The sequence below is a fragment of the Triplophysa dalaica genome, chromosome 19 (assembly GCF_015846415.1).
Source record: "Triplophysa dalaica isolate WHDGS20190420 chromosome 19, ASM1584641v1, whole genome shotgun sequence".
Classification (NCBI taxonomy): Eukaryota; Metazoa; Chordata; class Actinopteri; order Cypriniformes; family Nemacheilidae; genus Triplophysa; species Triplophysa dalaica.
The window spans coordinates 17,432,206-17,452,687 of NC_079560.1; the positions used below are offsets into that span (position 1 = coordinate 17,432,206).

Sequence of the window (20,482 nt, forward strand, 5' to 3'; positions counted from 1 at the left end):
AGGAGTGTTTCCAGAGCAAGACATATTATTTTTACTTCATTTTGAATCACAATTTTAACCACCAGCATCAGAGGTAAAAGGTGAACAAAATGCACAATTGTTTCATTATATATTTAAACTTGTAAATTTATATTTTAACTTGTAAGTAGATATAATAAATACAAAGTCTTGCTTTGTATTGAACTGCTTTTATTATTTCTCCACATCGTTTTTTTCTTTTATGCACACCATTTTGTTTTTTTACAGTTTAATGCCTGTGGAGTCTCAATATTGTTTATACTCCTCAAATGGTGAACAATCTCATGACCAAAAAGGTCCTTGAAGATGCTTTAAAAAAATGATTCCGCTTAAAAATCTGTTCTTCAACAATGATTTGTGCACAAATTTCATTGTCATATGAGGTAGCATATTCAGCATAGCATTTATACATAGAGCTATACAGGCAAGATTTCCCGAATAAACAAGGTTCAGGTGACGGTAGGTTAGCACTGCTTTCTGGAACACCCTGGACCCCGCTAAAAAGTTCAAAATAACGACAACATTACTATTCATAAGTGAAATTGGTTTGGAAATCGTGATAGGTTAAGAATGACTTCCTTTCGCGACAGCCAAAGCTCCTCCCCCTACCCGGCCTGTATGCGGCTGCTACTGTCTGCAGTAGTTTTCACTGCCACAGAACAAGGTTAGTGTTTAATAAGCTAATATTTACACAGGTCGACATTTAGATAATCAAAACTGTTCAGAGAAACCAAAAACAGTCAGTCAGTGCCTTATTAAATGTGACGTGTCTTTTTTTTTACTTTGTTAAGTATCTAGACCACATTGAGCTTGACAGGAGGTAGCACGCTAGCTAACGTCAGTTCAGTAACGTGATTATTATGATGGGCAAATTGTTCTTTTAGTATTAGACCAAACATTTTAGACCATGGAGATAATTTCGCAGTCAAGGTACCCTGCTTTACGTCTATATTATCTATTTAAAGTTTGTACTATTTATTTAAGTAGGCGCAACTAACTAAAACCAGTTAAATTGAGTGTCAATAAATGCTAACGTTACTTATCAGACGTGTGTAAGTTAACTATTATTTTGTTTCTGGATTGGTTGGTTCACGTCCTGCCACAGTGATGCTTATGTTGTCTGACTGCAATTTGTTTTTTGTTTTGCGAGTTCTTGGCAGTAATTATTTTAGTTCTCTTGTTTAAAAGTTGAAGAGTAAACTTTTCATCAGCTTTTGGATTTTTCATTTTCGTCAAAGGGATTTTAAAATATTTTTTAATAAAGAGCACTAAACTATTAAAAAACTATCAAAAAGAAAAAAGTAAATTATAAACTTGGATTAAATTAATGTAGTACTTGTATACACATCTCTATACAGATCTCATCTGAGGCTCAGACTACTATAGTAACTAGTTTATAACTATATACTTTAACTAGATTATTTGGTAAAACTAAAGTACATATTGATCACAGGAATGTTCAGATGTCAGACAACCAGGAAGCACAAGAAGATGAACTGCTGGCTCTAGCAAGCATATATGATGAAGATGAATTTCGTAGGGCAGAATCAGGACGAGAGGGTGAGATCCATCTGTGCCTTGAGCTTCCTCCTGACTTCAAACTGATAGTGAAGGGTGAGATTACATAAGCAGCTATTTAAACCTAGATCTAATGTTGTTTTTAAGCACTTATTTTGTGTGCATATTTTTTACAGGGGAGAAAACCACAGAGTATGGTATAACATTTCTACCCCCCTGGGTTCTGAGTTTTGAACTACCTGTGGACTACCCTTCATCATCAGCTCCAGTCTTTACTTTAAGCTCCAAATGGCTCGCAAGAGTCAAGGTGGGTTCTTAGCATTCTGAGCTATTCAGAATAATAGAGTTTTGTAGTTCTCATGTCCATGTGATAATGGCAATAAGATCATTCCTTATCTATTAATTATTTTTCTTGTGTCCAAAAAGATCACTGCACTTTGCAAGAGACTGGACGAGCTATGGGAGGAGAACCTGGGAAATGTGGTTCTTTTCACCTGGATCCAGTTCCTAAAAGAAGAGACTCTGGAATACCTTGGTATCCATTCTCCACTTGAGATCCAAAGATTTGCTGGTCAGTCTCAGGGAGAATCTGGCCAGAAGCTGGCAACAGAAAGAAGTAAACCGCAAGAATTAGACCCAAGAGCTGTTCAAGAAGTCGATCCTCGCACAGACATGCTTAACCAGCTGCTCGATTTTGATGAAGCTCAGAAGCAAAAAGTGTTCAATGGAAGGGTCTTCTGTTGTGGGATCTGCTTCTCTGAAAAGCTTGGTTCCAACTGTTTGCTTTTTAAAGAGTGTCAGCATGTCTACTGCAAAGCCTGCATGAAGGAATACTTTGAGATCCAGATCAGAGATGGTAAAGTGCAGTGCCTTGACTGTCCTGAGCCGGAGTGTACGTCCGTAGCCACACCGACACAGGTACTTCTCATGAAAAATTTGATGTGAGTCATGAATGACTCTTAACACTTCGGCTCCTGATCTAGTCCTGATAGCATTATATGGCTTTAATAGGTGAAGCTTCTGGTGGGAGAAGAAGAGTTTGCCCGCTACGACCGTCTTCTCCTGCAGTCAAGTCTGGACCTGATGGCAGATGTTGTTTACTGTCCCCGCACAAGTTGTTGCACGCCTGTGATGCTGGAGCCCGAAAGCACTATGGGCATTTGCCCATCTTGTCAATATGCTTTCTGTACCCTCTGCAAGCGAAGCTATCATGGCCTCTCTCACTGCTTGGCCACTGCTGGTGAGCTCATGGTGGTATGCATACCTGCAAACTAGTCGCTTTTGGCAAAATTCGCCGTTTCGAACCAAAAATAGGTGAATCGTATAAATCCAAAGAGTTTTTTTTTCTGTGTGGGGGTCTTAGGCATCTACTCTCGAGTGTCTAAAATGTCTTTGGTCCAGCACCTGGATTCGTTTGGCCAACCAAAATGAAGATAACAGCTAACCAAGTCTTGTCTTGTAACCAAATCATGCGTTCTAAACATCATGTTTGCGACCGTGCTGAAAGGGATGAGTGCAAAGTGTCTGTCAAAGAGAAAATGGCTTTGATATTTATTATTCAGGTCATCCGTGTAATGGAAACTTCAGTCAAAGAAGCTGTGGTTTATAGATGATATTAAATAATTATTTTGGAGACCGATCAATTCGATTCATGATGCATTAATTTGTCGTCCGGAGAAGCTTATATCTGCTTTTTGACCTTTCTTTTATATAAAAGCTCTTATAAAATTTTTCTTAATAATGCATTTTTAAAACCGAAACCAAAACCCCAGACGCACAAACGCTTTGGTTCCGATGGACACGCATCCAGTTCGTATAAGGAAAGGTGCACCTCTCAGAACACTTAAACAAATTGAGATAATTTTAGATGTTCAATTATGACTTGGAGCATTGGGATCGTGAGACGAGGGAAACTTACTTATTTTACTTATTTTTAATGAAAATCTCAAATTCAAAAAAATCCTTATTTTTCCTGTAGCTCAAAATTGTTGTCATGTGATTAGCTGATCAGCTTATTTGCACTCAAAAAAACTTGTGCAGAGAAGAAAATGACAATACAACACCCTTATCCCCATCAATCCCCCCCCTCGCGTATGGCTGTCACCTTTTCCATCTCTTCCGAGTTTGCAGGTTTGCATAGTATCTGAATTACTTCTCTTACTGTGTTTGATGTTGACATTCCTATATTAGCATCCCATTCCTTATGTAATTAATGGTATATAACATAATTGTGTGTACTTTTCACTTATTTTACTCTTTATATATCGATATATATACTTTTCTGTAACAGATGAGCTTCGTGGTTTGCGGGATGAATACCTTTCTGCAAATGACGAGGGGAAGAAGTTTCTTGAGAAGCGTTTTGGAAAACGTATCATTCAGAGAGCAGTGGAGGAGTCCTTTAGCACAGATTGGTTGAAGGACAACTGTAAGCAATGCCCATGCTGTGGCACTCATGTACAGGTCAGCATCTTTTGCATTGAACACTTAAAATTCTAAGTCACAACAGACTCTATGCATGATTGCCTCCGCTTTTTGTCTCAATCAGCTCATTTACATACGGCGCACTTAGCGTCCATAGGGAATAATTCCATTATTCACTTCAAGATGCAACTAGGATTAAGGTCCACGAGTTGAGTCAAGTTATCCTAACACCACATACATTAACAACCAAAAAGGGACAAGGCTTCAAGCTATACGTACGTTTCAAAGCTACATCTACAAATATGAAAAGGAATGTGTACACTTACTCGAGACTTGATCACAGAGGCACTCAAAAATGCTCAGCTAGTGTAGTCGGTTTGCTGAAAGTTGAGCATAAAAAAAAACATGTCATTATCGCTTGGTGACAAATGACCTCAGCGCTATGAGAGCAGCAGTGGCTTAGCTGGCTGAGATTTTAGTGGACGTTCGTCATCACTCTGCATGCATATAAACACAATGACCAAACCAATAAAACCCAAATGGTTGTATTAATAGAAATGAGTTATCATTCATGATGTAGGCTGAAAATGGAACTTTAATGATATATCCAAAAGCGAATTGCTGTCAAATAGTTCAATTCAAGAGCCAAGATTAGAATGATCTAATGCACATTGCACACGTGTATCAACAGTGTTCACCATATAAACACATTCACATCTATTTAAATTAAAAGATGTACAAACATTGAATTCGCCCCCATGTTTTGTACAGCATCCCTAAATGGACTAACAACTCTACAACGCGCATTTCCTCTACCTTTCACCTGCGTAATAGTGGTGAAACGGATCGCGGATGATCCGTGGTCCATACGGATGGTACTCTATGGTTCGGAACGCATGTGACCTGCGGTTTAAATGAACGTTTTATTCATCATTGAGTAAGAGAATAAAATGCGCTCTCTCTCTCCAGTATCTGGATGAGTACAATATAAAAGCAGTTCCAGATAAACAATGACGCTCAAAACTGCTCCATCACACAGCTAATATTAGAACAAAAACAACAACATATCTTGGTTATAACAAACAGAAAAACAATGTTACTCACATACTCCTTGAGGGTGATTCTAGATCTTGCTCTCCAACGACTCTCTGCTGGAAAGTATCTCCATAAATATATATGAGTATCTCTGCTAAAAGCCTTATTACCGTGGTACCTGCTTGGAAGACTTTATAATATTGACGCAAGTCCTAGCTCCTGCCTGACATTAATCCTTCTTTTTATACTTTAATTCCACAGACCATTTATTTTATGTAATAAATAAGACATCCCTCTTTCTACAGTCTTTCTAATGCCCGCATGAACTCTTCCCTGCGTCAACATTTTGTACTATGGTTGCCACCGTTGTGTTTGGACTGATTGATTCGTTGCAAATCTATAATACAACTTAAGTGGCCGCTGTAAATCAAAAACTGCGCCTTTAAAGGTCGCCTCATACGACCACTTTCAACAAGTTGGTATGATTTATTAGGGTCTTCATGACCCTAATAAATCATGATTTTAGCAAGTGGCTGCAATATAACAGAGTGAAAAATGTACGGGGGTCTGAATACTTTCCATACCCACTGTATATACGGCACATTTACGTCAAATCTGACTGTTGATAAATATTACTCACATCGGCAACTTCGTCTCGTTAAGTCGGTCTTGATCTCTCTGGACGAACAACTTTGAAGCTTATCCTGCTTGTGCTGTCCCAGGTTGAAAAAGCACTCCGGTTTGAAGTGATTCGTGCAAATACACAGGTTTTTACTTATGGTTTCTGAGGGATTTCCACTAAAAATAAATAAATCCACTGCTGTCTCCTCCTAGGTTTGGACTCTGCGTTGTGACTACATCGCATTTTGTCCACGACCTTTAGCCATGTTGTCACGTACACCGCTGTCGCTTGTGAAAACAACAATGGCGGAGTGCGGTGGGTGGAACTGTGTAGATTATTGGGCTGTAACATTATAATAATTCATTAATCAATCATTGGAGTTTGGGTTCCTCGCCACAGCAGGGCAGTGTTGGCCTGCTCACCGGGAGACTGCATTCATTCATTTATTTATTTATTTAGAAATTAGATGTTATTTATTAGAATGAACTTACTCGTTGTATAAATACCATGCACTGTGCTGTGTTTTAACTTTTCTGTTTTTCCTGTTTGCCCCTGGAAAGCTGCTTTGAAACAATACACATTGTGAAAAGCGCTATATAAATAAACTTGAATTGAAATAATAAAATCCGCTTTGGACATCACAACCGGAGCGAAATCTGAACGGCTCGATTTCTCACATGCTTGCAGGGAAAGGCACACCAAAACAAACTTACTGGGTTCTTATTTTTCACATTTTCTGGGTTGATAGATGCACCGGGGGACCGATTATAGCACTTAAACACAGAAAAAGTGAGGTTTTCATATGATGTCTCCTTTAATTGTCCAAATATTGATGCTTATGACTTTGTTGAATATAACTAAAACAGCTACATTAAGGTCTTATGTTTTAGTCTTTACAAATATCTACAATAATTGTTTTCTCTCTAATTCCATTATTCTCATCTATTGCTTTAGCAATAATTTCCCACCTATTTGTATGTGACTTTCTTTAACTGAACATAATCTTTCACAAAATTATTCTATAAATAATATCCTCTTCTTAACTTTGTAATGCCATAAGCATTCCTTAAAGTGTTTGTGGCTGATACAACAAATGGAATACTTCCTCGAACATCTATTCAATCAGTTGAGTTTACATTAAACCCGGTAACACTTAATAATAAGATGCTATTAGTTAACATGAGTAAATGCATTAGCAAATATTATCTAACAACAAATAATTTCGTTTTTCAGCATCCATTAATCCTTGTCAATGTTAGTTCATGTCAATATAGTTATTCATGTTCGTTCATGGTACATTAACTAATTTGATTTTAATAATGTATTAGTAAATGCTGAAATTAACTTGAATTATTATTAATAAATGCTGTAGGAGTATTGTTCATTGTTAGTTCATGTTAGCTAATGCATTAACTAACTGTTAACAAATGGAACCTTACCTTTTTTCCAGTAAATACAAACACCTTGTCAGGAAAGTCATTCAAATCATTGCTAAAAGTTATGGAAATTATACACTGCTGAATGAATTGCTGTTGTTGAGTTCTTTAAGTATATTTTTACATATAAATGCTTCATAAACTATTATGTTTAAAAGTATATGAAGTTAAAAACATAATGGTAACAGGTATGCAGGGATTTCTGCGGTGCAGTCTGACTGTATTTTGTGCCCTTTTCCAATTTCTGTAGAAGATACACGGCTGTAACAAGATGACGTGTTCTTCCTGTCAAGGACGTTTCTGCTGGATTTGCCTGGTATCTCTTAGTAAAGTGAACCCCTACAGCCACTTCAACAACCCCAACACACCCTGCTTTAACCAGTTAGTGCCTGCAAACACAGTCCTCCATACACAGTCATTATATCTTGTTAGAGTTTCACTGTCCTGTCTGTGTTAAAAATGTAATTAAAAACTAGACCATAGGAATGCTAAGGTTTTGATGTTACCATGTATGTATAGCTTAAGCTACAGTATGAACGGAGAGGCTAATACTAATATAAAATATGCCATTGACACATTTATTAAGGCCGGTATATAACAGTGATATGATAGTATTCGACCAATCACTACACACTGGTTAACTAGCCAATCATAGCACACCTCGCTTTTCAGAGCGATGAGCTTTGTTAAAAATCTGCGCGTTTCAGAGAGGTGGGCCAAAGAGGAGATACAAACAAGCACAGAATGTGGAAAATACAGCGTTTTTTAACCTTAAATCATGTTTAGACATTGCATTACATCTAAAACAAACCATATTATTCGTTTTTGCCGTGTCATACCACTCCTTAAAAAGATTTTAATGTATTTATTGTGGGGGTGTGTGTTTATGTCTTGATTAATGCTTGATCAGAGGTAGAGTGAAAATGACTTGATGCAGTATGAACCTGTTATCAAATAATGTCTCTTTGGCCATTAGCTCCTCACTGCAGAACGCGACATCCAGGAGGCAAGATTGGATCAAGATCCAGTCTCCTCCAGACGCGATTTCTTTAAAACTGCAAGGGAATGTCAGCCTTCCCTATAATTGTCAAAAAATTAATGGTCAAATATATGTACTATGTTAACATTTTATTGACTAAAAATGCGTTAAACACGTTCATCTTGAACGAAAACAATTTCGTTCAGAATCCGCTACATAGGTCGGCTGACTCGATTTCCTTCTCATTCATTCCCGTAGCGTACAGTGCATTACTCTGTTGAAGCCCAGCCTCCATTGACTTCAATGGGGCTGCTTTAAACATTTTTTTTCAGTGCTTAGAAACAAGACGGTCATTTGATAATGCTGCGATTATGTCCCGCCCACGGATGCTCAGCGTCTCTGTGATAAATGGAGGAGTGTGCTGGCCCGGACTCCGAGGGTCTGCGTGATGATTGGAGGGTCTGTCATCTCTTTTTAATCCACTTTTATGTCCTAAAACGCTCGTTTTTTGGGGTCGACAGCTTATAAAAACGTATTTCTTGTTTTTTTTTTAATTTGTTTGCTATACACATTGTCACATATCAGCTTTTAGACATTTTTTTTTGTTATAAATCATAAATGACAAGGAGGCGGCAGCTTCTCGCAATGCAAAGAGACGGTTGGTGTGGGCATGGGCGTGGTCTTCAGATTATCACGCGTATCACTCTGTGTCTCCATTTCCAACTCAGTCCCATCGCGGATTTTGCATGTGTAGTCGAAAGACAAACTGCTGCAACCTTCATCGTATATTTCACACAATTTCACACCACATTCATTGTTTCAGTTTAACATAATTCCCACATTTCCTCCCATTGAGTTAAATATATATATATATATATATATATATTAGTGGTGGGCATAGATTAATTTTTTAATCTAGATTAATCTAGATTAATTCCAAGATTAATCTAGATTAATCTAGATTAAAATGGCTCATTTGAATTCTGCTGCAGGCATTCAGAATATTTGTACTACCCAAATAATGACTAAAAGTAAGTCTTTGAGAACGGGTTTCTCAAGCCAGGTGGCGCATTAGACCAGGGGCTCATCTCCTGTTTCCAAAATGCTTGAGAAAGCTGTTCTACTATGATAATTGGTGATGAAAATTAAATTATGTTCAATAAGATGAACTTGTGTTTACTTCCGCATTAGCTAAGGGATGATTTGCGTTTAGGTGGTACTTGAGACTGGAAGAGCTCCTACAGTACATTTACATTTAGTCTATTAGCAGACGCTTTTATCCAAAGCAACTTACAAAGAGTTAGGGAGCAACAAGCGATATGTCATACAGGAGCCATAATAGATTAGATCTCAATACAAAGTTACTGGTTTCAACTAAAGCTAGACCACTACCTGTTGAGAGAAAGTGTTTTTTTTAAACCAATTCCGCATTGCACAAGGTGCAAACAACCTTAGTCTTGTCGATGTTTCTTAAAAATTAATATTCCCTGAAGCAAACCTGGCGGCTTCATAGCTGCATCCATGTTAGCACGTCACGTTTGATGCGGTAATTTCACAGTAACGTTATGTTGTGTTCAGACCAAACGCAAATGGCGTGTCAAGCGCGAGTGATTTATATGTTAATGCAAAGAGCCAATAGACCTACTTGCTGCGCGAATCGCGTGAATGAAGCCCTGGTTATGAGATGATGAGGCGGCTTCTGCTTCCGCGAATCACGCGAGTTGAAAAATCTCGTTCTCGCCCCGTACAGTGCAGTTAAGCTGATATACATCCGCGCTAAAATATCAAGGTGAAAGTCATCATAGCTTGCGTAGTATAGACCCAGCTCCCAACCCAACTTTGAGAATAGATTAACGGCGACATTTTTTTTATCGCGCGATAAGAGTCTCACTGCCGTTAACGGCCCACCACTAATATATATATATATATATATATATATATATATATTAGATCGTTTGTTCATTAATTCATATAGTCTGAACTAGCAAGCTAGCAAACTGCACACGATGGCAGACAGTGCTAATATTGTCGACCTGATTTTGGCAAAGCCATTAGAAAGTCTTCCTAACGAGGAGAAACTTAGAATTAAACAGCAGGGCAGATCAACACCTAAGATTGATTTAGTGCAAAAGATAGGGAAAAGTAACAGGTCTTTTCAGCTCTTCTGGTATGACAAAGTTAGCTGGCTGACTGGAAGTGCTGTGAAAAAGAAAATGTACTGCTGGCCATGTCTCTTGACATGGGTTACTGAGCATTTTCTTGAAAAGGAACGTAGGGCAGAATTTACATACAAATAAATAGACAATGTTTATGATTTAGGCCGAAAATTAGCTTCCCCTCTTTAAAAGATCAGCAGCCGCCACTGGTCTCCTCCCATTGCATTGTGATTTGGTCGACACTGGAACCAGTCTCTTTCCACTGCGTTTTGATCGGTCAACAGATTTCATGTCAACTAGTTATTATTTTGACGGAAACTTCAATTTATTTTAAACATATTTTAAAAAACGTATTTTATAAGGTTTAGGGTAAGGGTTTGGGTTAACAAACATTTAACTGTGAACATTACTTACAGACATACACTTAATGATGACATTGATAAGTTCAAACGTTGGAAACCACGAGTTGCAACTAACTCTGAATTGCGGCTAAGTATATAAAGTGGGAGTAGTTGGATCTGAATCCAACTTCGCCCCCTGGATCTTGTGTTCTGCGGTGAGGACTATCTCTCTTTGGCCAGCAGTTTCCTACCAGGTCTTTTTCATTTGTATTCATGTACTACTCAAATGAAGGCATGCTGAAGAGGGTGATGCTATAATTGTTACTGATTTTTATTTTCTCTACAGATTGTTTCGGGGAATGGAAATGGAAGAAGGAGAAGCCGGTGTTTGGAGTGATGAAGATGAATAAGAAATAGTTTAAAGGACCTGTATAGTGCACTTTGTTCCTCCATACACTGACCAGATTGGACATAAACCAAATGATTCAAATCTGAGCATAGTAAATTTAGTTTACCAATAATGTGCTTATATTTGCAATATTTTAAAGTCTGCACTTTTCACTTTCCTTTCACAGTTCAAGCACAAAGCTTTGTTTACAAATTAAGACAACATCTATAAAAATGTTGAACTTTGAGTATAAACTTTAACACAATACAGGTTTCTTATCCAGGTTTTTATGTTGTAAGATATCTGAAGGTTACCTACAGTTAAAACACATTTGATTTGTTTTGCCATGGCATGACATTTGTCTACGTTTGAAAATGATGGAATGTATTTTGGACGTTCGTTTTCACTGGGTTTTAATTTAGGCTTTTATCATGATGTATTTGTTATCTAGCAGGTCTTCTTCTTTATCATACTCGTGCCACTACAAATGGTGGATGTTTCAAACATGTTTGATTGACTCCAGAGTAAAGTAAATGTTACATTATTTTGGCTTCTGAAAATAATACTTCTTTAGAGCCTGTGTGACAAGAATCTTTGTCAAACTGCTGACTTAAGCCTGAAGCTCCTCCCACTGTATTGTTTTGTAGAGGCGAGGCTAGCTGTGTCATAGCTTTACCTTTGACACACAGGTGAAGATACCCAGAGCGCAAGGTAAGCTCTCCAGATGATAATGTCCTTATGCTAGACTTTAGCCTACACCCATTACTGAAAGAACGAAATAGACATCATTCACGTACATATGGATTCTGACGTAACTATCCGTCTTGTTGCGTGCTCTTAGCATCTTCGAGCTCAGAAGCACTGTTCATTTTTTCGTAATCTAAAAAAATGACATGCCATATTACGTTAGTCTGTAACGTTAACTTGAATACAAAAAGCTTCTGCTTATTTTTTTTTTGAGTGTAATTCAGATTTGACAACTTTGTGAATTGCGCTCTGTCTTGTGAGAGTTGCGTGGGTTTGTGCAGCCCCTCCCACCTGTTACTTTTCATTTTCGGACTCTAATGAACAAATGAACTTCTTGATAGATCAGCGCATTTGGTAGACAAAAGCAATGATGATTGTTATATACCTGTAGGAGATGATCAAATACATTAGCATATGTGTTTCAGACTGTACGATGAAATGGAAAGAAAACATGCTACTGTAAGTGAAATATAAAATTATGCTATTATGTGTTTTTACTCAACCAGACGTGAAATTTGAGTAGTTTGTGTTTTGAATAAAACATTAAACAAACGTAATGTTAAGTAGTAATTAATGTTAATAAATTAAAAGTGTTAAAAAAATGAATTCGATCTGCGGGATGAGCTGTAAACGTCCTAAATTGGAAGAGTCTGGAACGCAGTATAATATCTAGGCTTAATGTCATGAGTCACGTTTTTGTTTGTACGTACCATGTTTGGAAACGTGTTGCATCAGATTTAGACAATTTAAAGGGATTGTTCCCTGAGGACCTCTATATGACTTTCTTTTGTGGAAAACAAAATATATTTTGAGAAATGTCTGTCTTTTTGTTTAGACAATGGACCAAACCTTTCTTTACAGTGGATTGATTTTCAATCCATGTATCTGTCAAATATCACTAGGTTCATATACTGTAAAGTTCCAGTGTTTGAAATTTAGGAGCATCAAGTGGTGAGGTTGCGAATTGCAACCAGTGGGCCACTCCAGTCCACCCCTTCATTCTGAAACACTAAGGAGGCTGACAGTAACGTTTTCGCTTATTTGGTGAAGGAGATAAGGTATTTACGAAAAAGGCTCTGTAGGGCAGTTTGTCCATACTATAAAAATACCTTAGAAGAATACATTACTGGTCCAGCTCGAGACAAAAGACAGACGTTATTTAAATATTGGTTGTCATGCCTTTTTATTTTAATGTCGGCTTTGTATTTTATATGTTTTGTTGCACGTATCCGTTTCATGTGTTTTATCTGTGTAAGTGTCAAATTATTTATAATTTAAATTAAGTTTACTGTAAAATATGTTATTTGATAGCAAATAGAATATATATTATCATATATTTACAGTGAAAATCTGTTAAACACAAAAATATTACACCTTAAAATATACATTGAAAAACAGTCATAGAACATTCCCCTAATTCCCTGACTTAATATTTAATTTAAATAATTGTTTCTTCTTATATTTCTTATCAGTTATTAGGGTGTTTCATTGTATGTTGCTTAATTACTTTTAATTCAAATGCCAACATATCAATGTCAGACTTAACACATAGGCCTATCATGTCAGTAAATGAAATACATCAAGAATTGAAAAATATACAAAACATTGTATTAATGCATAAAACTCAGCGTCAGTGTTTTTTTTGTTTACAGTTTTGAACTGTAATGTTGTTAACATTTTTATTGTATTTTTAACAGAAAGTTTCTGGCCACCACAGCTGTTTTTTTTACTGAAAAACAACCGTTTACAGTATTTTAGCAGTTGAATCAGCTGGTGACATTTTACATTACATACGAACTGATCTCATGATAAAATGTGCGACAACCAGGAAGCACAAGAAGATGAACTGCTGGCTCTAGCAAGCATATATGATGAAGATGAGTTACACAGGGCGGAATCAGGACGGGAGGGTGAGATCCATCTGTGCCTTGAGCTTCCTCCTGACTTCAAACTGATAGTGAAGGGTGAGATTTATCAGTTTATCCACTCGTATTTTATCAGTGATTTTATCCATATAGCCTTTATGAGTTTTCTGCATAATATTTAACAGCTCCAACATGTGTAGAGTATGGTATATCATTTCTACCCTACTTGGTTCTGAGTTTTGTTCTACCTACGGAATACCCTTCATCATCAGCTCCAGTCTTTACTTTAAGCTCCAAATGGCTCACAAGAGTCCAGGTGAGTCCTGCTTTGCTTTCAAGGTTTTTAAAAAGTTTTATGTTTATCATATCTGTGTGATAATGGCAATTAGGGAATTTCTTCTCAATATTATTCTTGTGTCTAAAAAGATCACTACACTTTGCAAGAGACTGGACGATCTTTGGGAGGAGAACCTGGGAAATGTGGTTCTTTTTACCTGGATCCAGTTCCTAAAAGAAGAGACTCTGGAATACCTTGACATCCATTCTCCACTTGAGATCCAAAGATTTTCTGGTCAGTCTGAGGGAGAATCTGGCCAGACGCTGGAAGCAGAAAAAAGTAAACCGCATGAATTATACCCAAGAGCCGTTCAAGAAGTCAATCCTCATACAGACATGCTAAACCAGCTGCTGGATTTTGATGAAGCTCAGAAGCAGAAAGTGTTCAATGGAAGGGTCTTCTGTTGTGGGATCTGCTTCTCTGAAAAGCTTGGTTCCAACTGTTTGCTTTTTAAAGAGTGTCAGCATGTCTATTGCAAAGCCTGCATGAAGGAATACTTTGAGATCCAGATCAGAGATGGTAAAGTGCAGTGCCTTGACTGTCCTGAGCCGGAGTGTACATCTATAGCCAATCCCTCACAGGTGTGTCGAATGACAACCTTTTTATTTGTTTGTGCTTTAGTTTGAGTTATAAATAGATTTGAAATCTTAACACTTTAGTTTTAGTCCTGACATCAGTATACTGCTGCAATAGGTAAAGTTTCTGGTGGGAAAGGATGAGTTTGTCCGCTATGACAGTCTTCTACTGCAGTCAAGTCTGGACCTGATGGCAGATGTTGTTTACTGTCCCCGCACGTGTTGTTGCACGCCTGTGATGGTGGAGCCCGACGTCACTATGGGAATTTGCCCATCTTGTCGATACGCTTTCTGCACTCTCTGCAAGCGAACCTACCATGGCCTTTCCATCTGCAAAACAGGTAAAATCATAGGACCATTTTAATTCCTGCGTAGAGATCATCCAAAATTGGATTTTATAATCATTTCTTAGAGTCTGTATATGTGATTCTTAGAACGAACGTATGCACGCACAGAAAACATTCATACACCTCTCTTTCAGATGTGATAACTATAAATCGCAAATAATCTTGAATTTTTTTGTGGCTGAACTGTAAACGATGTCTAATAAATGTCATTGACATATAAAAGAGCACATTTCAGCATCCAAATCCTTTCCATTTGGCAGGAATGGCTTATATTTCCAAAAACATGCAGCAGTGGGAAATGCAAGCAAATTTTTTTAATTCTGTGCATACGCACATTTTAAACATGAGGCCCTAGGTGTTGACTACTGCGGCCAAACACAAATGGCACGATGTAGTGTATACAGCGCCAGTTATATTTCAAGCAAAAATATACCTGCATACTTTTTGTGACATTAATTTACAGTGTAAATAGAAAGTCAGTGAATAGCTGACTTGCAGTACATGATCTTTCTAGACTTTAAATATGTAAGGCTGGTGCCGAGGTGTCCACACCAAAAGGACCACATCCTGAGAAACACAGAACTTTATCCAATACAATGAACTCCCCACAAAGTTTGTATCTCTATCCCAGACAGCTACAACAATGAACGATGTTTACCAACTCACACCTTTACATCTGTTCTCTTCTCCCCCTCTCCTCTTTCTCTCCAACTGAACTCAGAGCACTTCAAGGCTCACCCATGAACTGGATATGACAAATACCATATCTTATATGAACAAAGAATCTTCATATGCATATTTTGTATCATTCGAAATTTCCACAGCAGTGGAGCGGATCATAACATAGGTTTGAGGGTTTAAAGATATTCTGCTCGCTGTTAAGGGTGTGTCTTCATGTAAATGCCCATTTGTGGCCTGATCAGATCCAGGACAGAGTCTATTACAATGTAAATTGTTGTTGTGTAGAGGAACGGTATTTTGGTCTGGGTATTTAAGGGAATCTGGCATAATGTTCTGGGGAATTCATACTATGATGAACCCCATGGTGGTTCCCCTCTGTGTTTTTTCCGATCGCACCTTTTTCTTCTGTCAGGTATGAATCTTAGACTCGCATACTAATCTTTGATGATTTGATGTTTTGTTTTCGTATTCTCTGAATTGAATTGAATTGTAATTGGCAAGAAACATTTACCTGATTAATAGATTGTCATGTTTGAAATTGTTTCACAGTACCCTAAATTTATAAACACGTTCTTATTTTATTTATTCAGTATAATAATTAAATTGTATCCCGTTTCATCCTTGTTTCCGCAAATCCCTGCTCAGGTTAGTAACGGACTAGAATACTGTCTAGGTGGCAAAGACACACCAGCTGAGAACTTTAGAGAACCGGCTAACAACTTGGCATCAGTTTAAGTGTACTTAGATCTTAGAGGCTGTTAATGTGAATTTCCGTTTAGAACAACACAAGGGTTGTCTGACCAATCTCATACTCTGATTACAGTAATATTATTCTAGTTAAGTGGACATGGGAAACCATGGCATGATTTTATAAAGATGACATTAGAGAAGGTAAGATTGGTCTATTGCTGTGGAGTGTTCATGACCTCTGGCTGAAAATAATTGTTGCTTGTGATTAGGTGTTAATAATCTAGGCTGACCAAAAAAGGTGCGTTTAGCAGTGAGGCATCTACCTTAATGTTACTGGTCTCTTACCTCTGGCAATGACCAAGACTGAGGAGTTTGTGACCGTGAGATCCGCGTATAGGCGGCCAGCGCAAGACTCTAAGCGACATGAGAATCAGATGAGTGAATATAATTTAGAGTAAAGCGGGATAATCAAACCACGACCCAAATTGCACGATTGTTATCACACATAATAATCTAATACAAATAATATAATTCAACAAGGTTTTCAGATAAGTCAGATAAATTATGCAATGTTAAAATGACGTTAACTGAAACAACCCAGAGCGCTGGAAAGGCAGAACGCTCGCAAGCCTTCGCCATGCCACTTGGACTTCGTCATTGGGCCAGGGGGTGGTTGGTGGTTCTTCTTTTCTCACATTTTTCACCACCTTGCAAATACTATATTAAATTTAGAAACTTTATATCAGATAGACTATAAGTTTATATAATGTATTGTTTTTATTGTTATAAAGTATTTTGTACATTTTAAAAGTTTTATATTTTTGTGTAACAGCTGAGCTTGTCAGGTTGGTCGACGAGTGTGAGGAGGAAGATCTTGAAAAGGAGTGTATTGACGAAGCATTAACTGAAAATTGGTTGAAGGAAAACTGTAAACGATGCCCATCCTGCGGCGTGCAAATACAGGTCAGCATCTACTGCCTACATTGCTGCAAGGATATCTTAACGTTGGCTTCAATGCACAAACTTCGATCAGTCACTGTCCTGAACTGTATTTTTTGTTCCCCAATATTCAGAAGGTGCTGGGCTGTAACAAAATGACATGTACCTCTTGTTGGATGTTTTTCTGTTGGATGTGCTCTAAAATTCTTAATAAAGCGAATCCCTATGGGCACTTCCAAGACCGAAACTCACCGTGTTATTACGGGTGGGTGCCTCCTTCTAATATTACACTGTCCTGTTTGATCTGATTTGTCTTAATCAGTTGTACAACCTGACTGATTATTTTATGTATATTTACGGTCTCCATGGTTGGTCTTCAACTTTAAGTTACAAATTATATTTTTCATTTAAGGTACGCTGGAGAACCTTGTAATATTTAATACATGATTATTATTTTCCTTCTAGAGTGCATGATGAAGTCCCAGTGGAACAGCAGTGAAGGCGACTGGTCCGCTATATAGAAAGTCCAGGGGTCTCATTGAAAAATTTATATAAATTTATACGCAAGGTTGACACCCAATATGCTTGTCAAGCCTCACATCATGCACCACCATATACAGAAGGTCATACCATTTCCGTCTCCAACCGCTATCAGATGCCATATAAAATAACATAAAATGAAATAAAACTGCCAAAAACCCCCGATCCCATCCTTTATCTCCACAAAAAAAATCACAAATGTCTGCACATGCGATTCACAGCGCTTTGGAAATGAGTAATAGTTATAATCAGTATAAATAATGATTATTCATTATTAGAATTATATTTAAGCCAAAGAAGGTCTCTGCATTATTGATATGTTCACAGCATAAGACTTATCATTAACAAATTGCCAAAATCACATAAGTAGTTAAGGGATATCCTTCACCTGAGATAACATTTGAAGACATAAATGTAAAAGACGAATATTTTATCATTCAGATTTTTTTTGGGTGTAAAAAGTTTTGTAATGTTTTGTACACCATTGTAGTTAGGACTAATGAGAACATATATATATTAGTTCAAATTCAGAATAGTTTATCAAATATAACACAGATTGAAATGTATTGAAAATGTATTAGTGTATAAACAACTTTATCTTACAGGCTATGTCAACAAATCAAATCTTTGAATTGTTTCTGGTGCATTGCTCAATTGTGGACTTGCATGACTGAGGATTGTAGCTCAAACTTAAAAGCTTGATAAGTATAAAGGTGAAAATAATTAAAAAAAGACTACAAAATACCCATAATGGACCTCAATGTGACAGTCCCTCCATAGCAATCTGTGTCCTAATCATTTTGCTTGTGTTCATTCAATCCTATAAGAGGAATGCGTTAGAGGTGGAATGTCCGATTTCTCATAGCCTAAGTTGATGTTCAAATCGCCAAAACAGACACACCCCTACCCCCATCTTTCGCTTTCGTCAGCGCTCGGCTCGACTCGACTAATCTCCATCCTGTGCACCTTACTGCTGATTGGCTACAAGGTTTTTTGGTACTTGGCCCGACTGTCTTAACAAGCGTAATTTGGAAATTGGACACCCCGCCTTTAAGTGTAAATATATGTACTATATGGGGCAAATTCATATCCAGCCCATGTCTTTGTTTATTTAACTCCTCATGTCTCATTGTTCATTGTCATTTTGGATGACTTGTTGATATCTTTGTTTTCTGAAGAAAAAAAGTCATACAGGCTTGGAACGACATAAAAGGTTGAGTATTTTTGGGTGAACTATCCCTTTGATATTAAGATTCACAATTTAGAGACAGGGTAAAACTGTTAAATAATGTTCCCAGTGTTGACCAATTTGACACGTGACATTCCTGTACCTCAGTGGTAAGAGCATTGTGTTAACAACGCAAGGTTGTGGGTTCAGCCCCGGGGATATCACATACCTAAGTATAAATGTATAGGATAGTGCAATGTAAGTTGCTTTGGATAAACGTGTAAAATGTTAATGACAACATGGCCAACGTAAGCCTTCATGAAATAAATAAATAAATTTACCTCGCTCTCTTTAAAGTAACCATAATTTGACCAGGGTAATGGTAGTAAAATTATGATAATATAAATTCAAATTAATTTGCCATAAACACCCTATGCCGCATTAAGACTCTAAGGGTCCCTAGGCTTTACCTCCTGATGGACCCTTCATCCACCAGAATTACAGCCTACATTCACAAAATCTTAATAACCGCAAAGTGCAAGTTAACAACCATTTATTTTCACATTCACTGAAAAAAAATGAAGAGTTTTGTTCCAAAAGGAGATAACTCACAAATTATGTTTTTTTATAGTGCATTCCAATTAATATGAATCAAACTGCAGTTGGTTTGTTTTGATGTTAGCCATAATAACAAAATGGCAAGATGCCAATGGTGAGTAATAAGCCATTATCTATTTAATGCTCTAAAAAGAGCATACATCTGCCACTTTACATGATTTCAGTGGATCATAAAACAACACATGTTATTAAGCATACTACTTTAATGCTTACTAAGAGCCGCGTAGGTGTAAAACAAACCCACAGGGCAAGCTTCTAGTCATATTGAAAAGCCCCAATACTAGGCTTACATGGCTACTCCAGGAGCACTGAGCAGAGATTAATGGATAAAGCAAACAGAGTTGTCAAACATGCATAGGTCAAAACCAGGGAATGTTTATTTGCATAAGTAAGAACTGTACATGTAATGTGCATATGTAAAACCCCAATCAATTCCTGATTTTTATTAATTTGTTTATAATTAGTAAATTATTTTGTTCATTATTTTTATTTCAATTAATCCACCAATAATAGATTGCTTTATTAAATGATAGTTCCTTGAGACATATTAGCCAAAATAACCACATTTTCTAAAGCCATGTACACACTGAAACGAATTCATGTTTAGTATACACAGAACGTTTACTTATTTATTGAGGACACATCTTTTCAACCAAGCACTCACATAATGCATACAATGCAAAATATAAAAAGTTAATGATTAGCAGCTACGCTAATTAGTCTCTTTCTGCCCATCCCGAGGTAGGGAGAGATTACTCCAGGCCCAGATGAACGTCATATGACCATAACGTCATAAAGCTGATATACTGTATAATCAAATTGATTATACTGTATAGGCTACTTTTAACACTGAATATCTCATGAAATTAATCACATATATCCCTTATATAAAGGGAATTCAAAGCCATTTCATTTATGTGACAAGAAAGAGGAACAGGTAGGTTAAGGAGGGTGGGGTATAAATGTGGAGTTCAAAGTTTATAGCCATGGAGTTCAGAGTCATTGCGCTCCCAAAACCTGTTCTGTTTGTATGTTTTGCACTTACATCGAAAATTAAA

The 20,482-nt window shown here is 37.2% G+C and overlaps 2 protein-coding genes across 5 annotated transcripts; both read left to right on the forward strand.

Annotated features, from left to right (window-relative positions):
- The first annotated feature begins 620 nt into the window (after nucleotides 1-620).
- LOC130407961 (E3 ubiquitin-protein ligase RNF14-like) lies at nucleotides 621-11,461 on the forward strand. Of its 2 annotated transcripts, none has more exons than XM_056731330.1 (8): nucleotides 621-682; nucleotides 1,472-1,632; nucleotides 1,713-1,843; nucleotides 1,963-2,454; nucleotides 2,548-2,776; nucleotides 3,827-3,999; nucleotides 7,304-7,434; nucleotides 10,876-11,461. In XM_056731330.1, the coding sequence occupies exons 2-8, from the start codon at nucleotides 1,482-1,484 to the stop codon at nucleotides 10,937-10,939; spliced, it is 1,371 nt and encodes a 456-aa protein (XP_056587308.1). In that variant the 5' UTR covers nucleotides 621-682; nucleotides 1,472-1,481; the 3' UTR covers nucleotides 10,940-11,461. The 2 variants fall into 2 exon arrangements, with proteins under 2 accessions (XP_056587308.1, XP_056587307.1); XM_056731329.1 differs by lacking the exon at nucleotides 621-682 and adding an exon at nucleotides 792-948.
- Nucleotides 11,462-11,607: 146 nt separating this feature from the next.
- LOC130407963 (E3 ubiquitin-protein ligase RNF14-like) lies at nucleotides 11,608-19,013 on the forward strand. 3 transcript variants are annotated; one of them, XM_056731338.1, is made up of 8 exons: nucleotides 11,608-12,123; nucleotides 13,362-13,628; nucleotides 13,715-13,845; nucleotides 13,956-14,447; nucleotides 14,560-14,782; nucleotides 16,992-17,122; nucleotides 17,233-17,363; nucleotides 17,564-19,013. In XM_056731338.1, the coding sequence occupies exons 2-8, from the start codon at nucleotides 13,478-13,480 to the stop codon at nucleotides 17,595-17,597; spliced, it is 1,293 nt and encodes a 430-aa protein (XP_056587316.1). In that variant the 5' UTR covers nucleotides 11,608-12,123; nucleotides 13,362-13,477; the 3' UTR covers nucleotides 17,598-19,013. The 3 variants fall into 3 exon arrangements, with proteins under 3 accessions (XP_056587316.1, XP_056587317.1, XP_056587318.1); XM_056731339.1 differs by having other exon boundaries at nucleotides 11,608-11,628; XM_056731340.1 differs by lacking the exon at nucleotides 11,608-12,123 and adding an exon at nucleotides 12,701-12,722.
- The last annotated feature ends 1,469 nt before the right edge of the window (nucleotides 19,014-20,482 follow it).

Excerpts from the sequence above, each read along its gene's own strand:
- LOC130407961 (XM_056731329.1), top strand. The coding sequence starts at position 926 with ATGGAGATAATTTCGCAGTCAAG. Across the intron at positions 1,633-1,712 it reads CTTCAAACTGATAGTGAAGG|GGGAGAAAACCACAGAGTAT; the intron begins GTGAGATTACAT and ends TATTTTTTACAG. Across the intron at positions 7,435-10,875 it reads AACACACCCTGCTTTAACCA|ATTGTTTCGGGGAATGGAAA; the intron begins GTTAGTGCCTGC and ends TTTTCTCTACAG.
- LOC130407963 (XM_056731338.1), top strand. The coding sequence starts at position 13,478 with ATGTGCGACAACCAGGAAGCACAAGAAGATGAACTGCTGGCTCTAGCA. Across the intron at positions 14,448-14,559 it reads CTATAGCCAATCCCTCACAG|GTAAAGTTTCTGGTGGGAAA; the intron begins GTGTGTCGAATG and ends CTGCTGCAATAG. Across the intron at positions 17,123-17,232 it reads CCTGCGGCGTGCAAATACAG|AAGGTGCTGGGCTGTAACAA; the intron begins GTCAGCATCTAC and ends CCCAATATTCAG.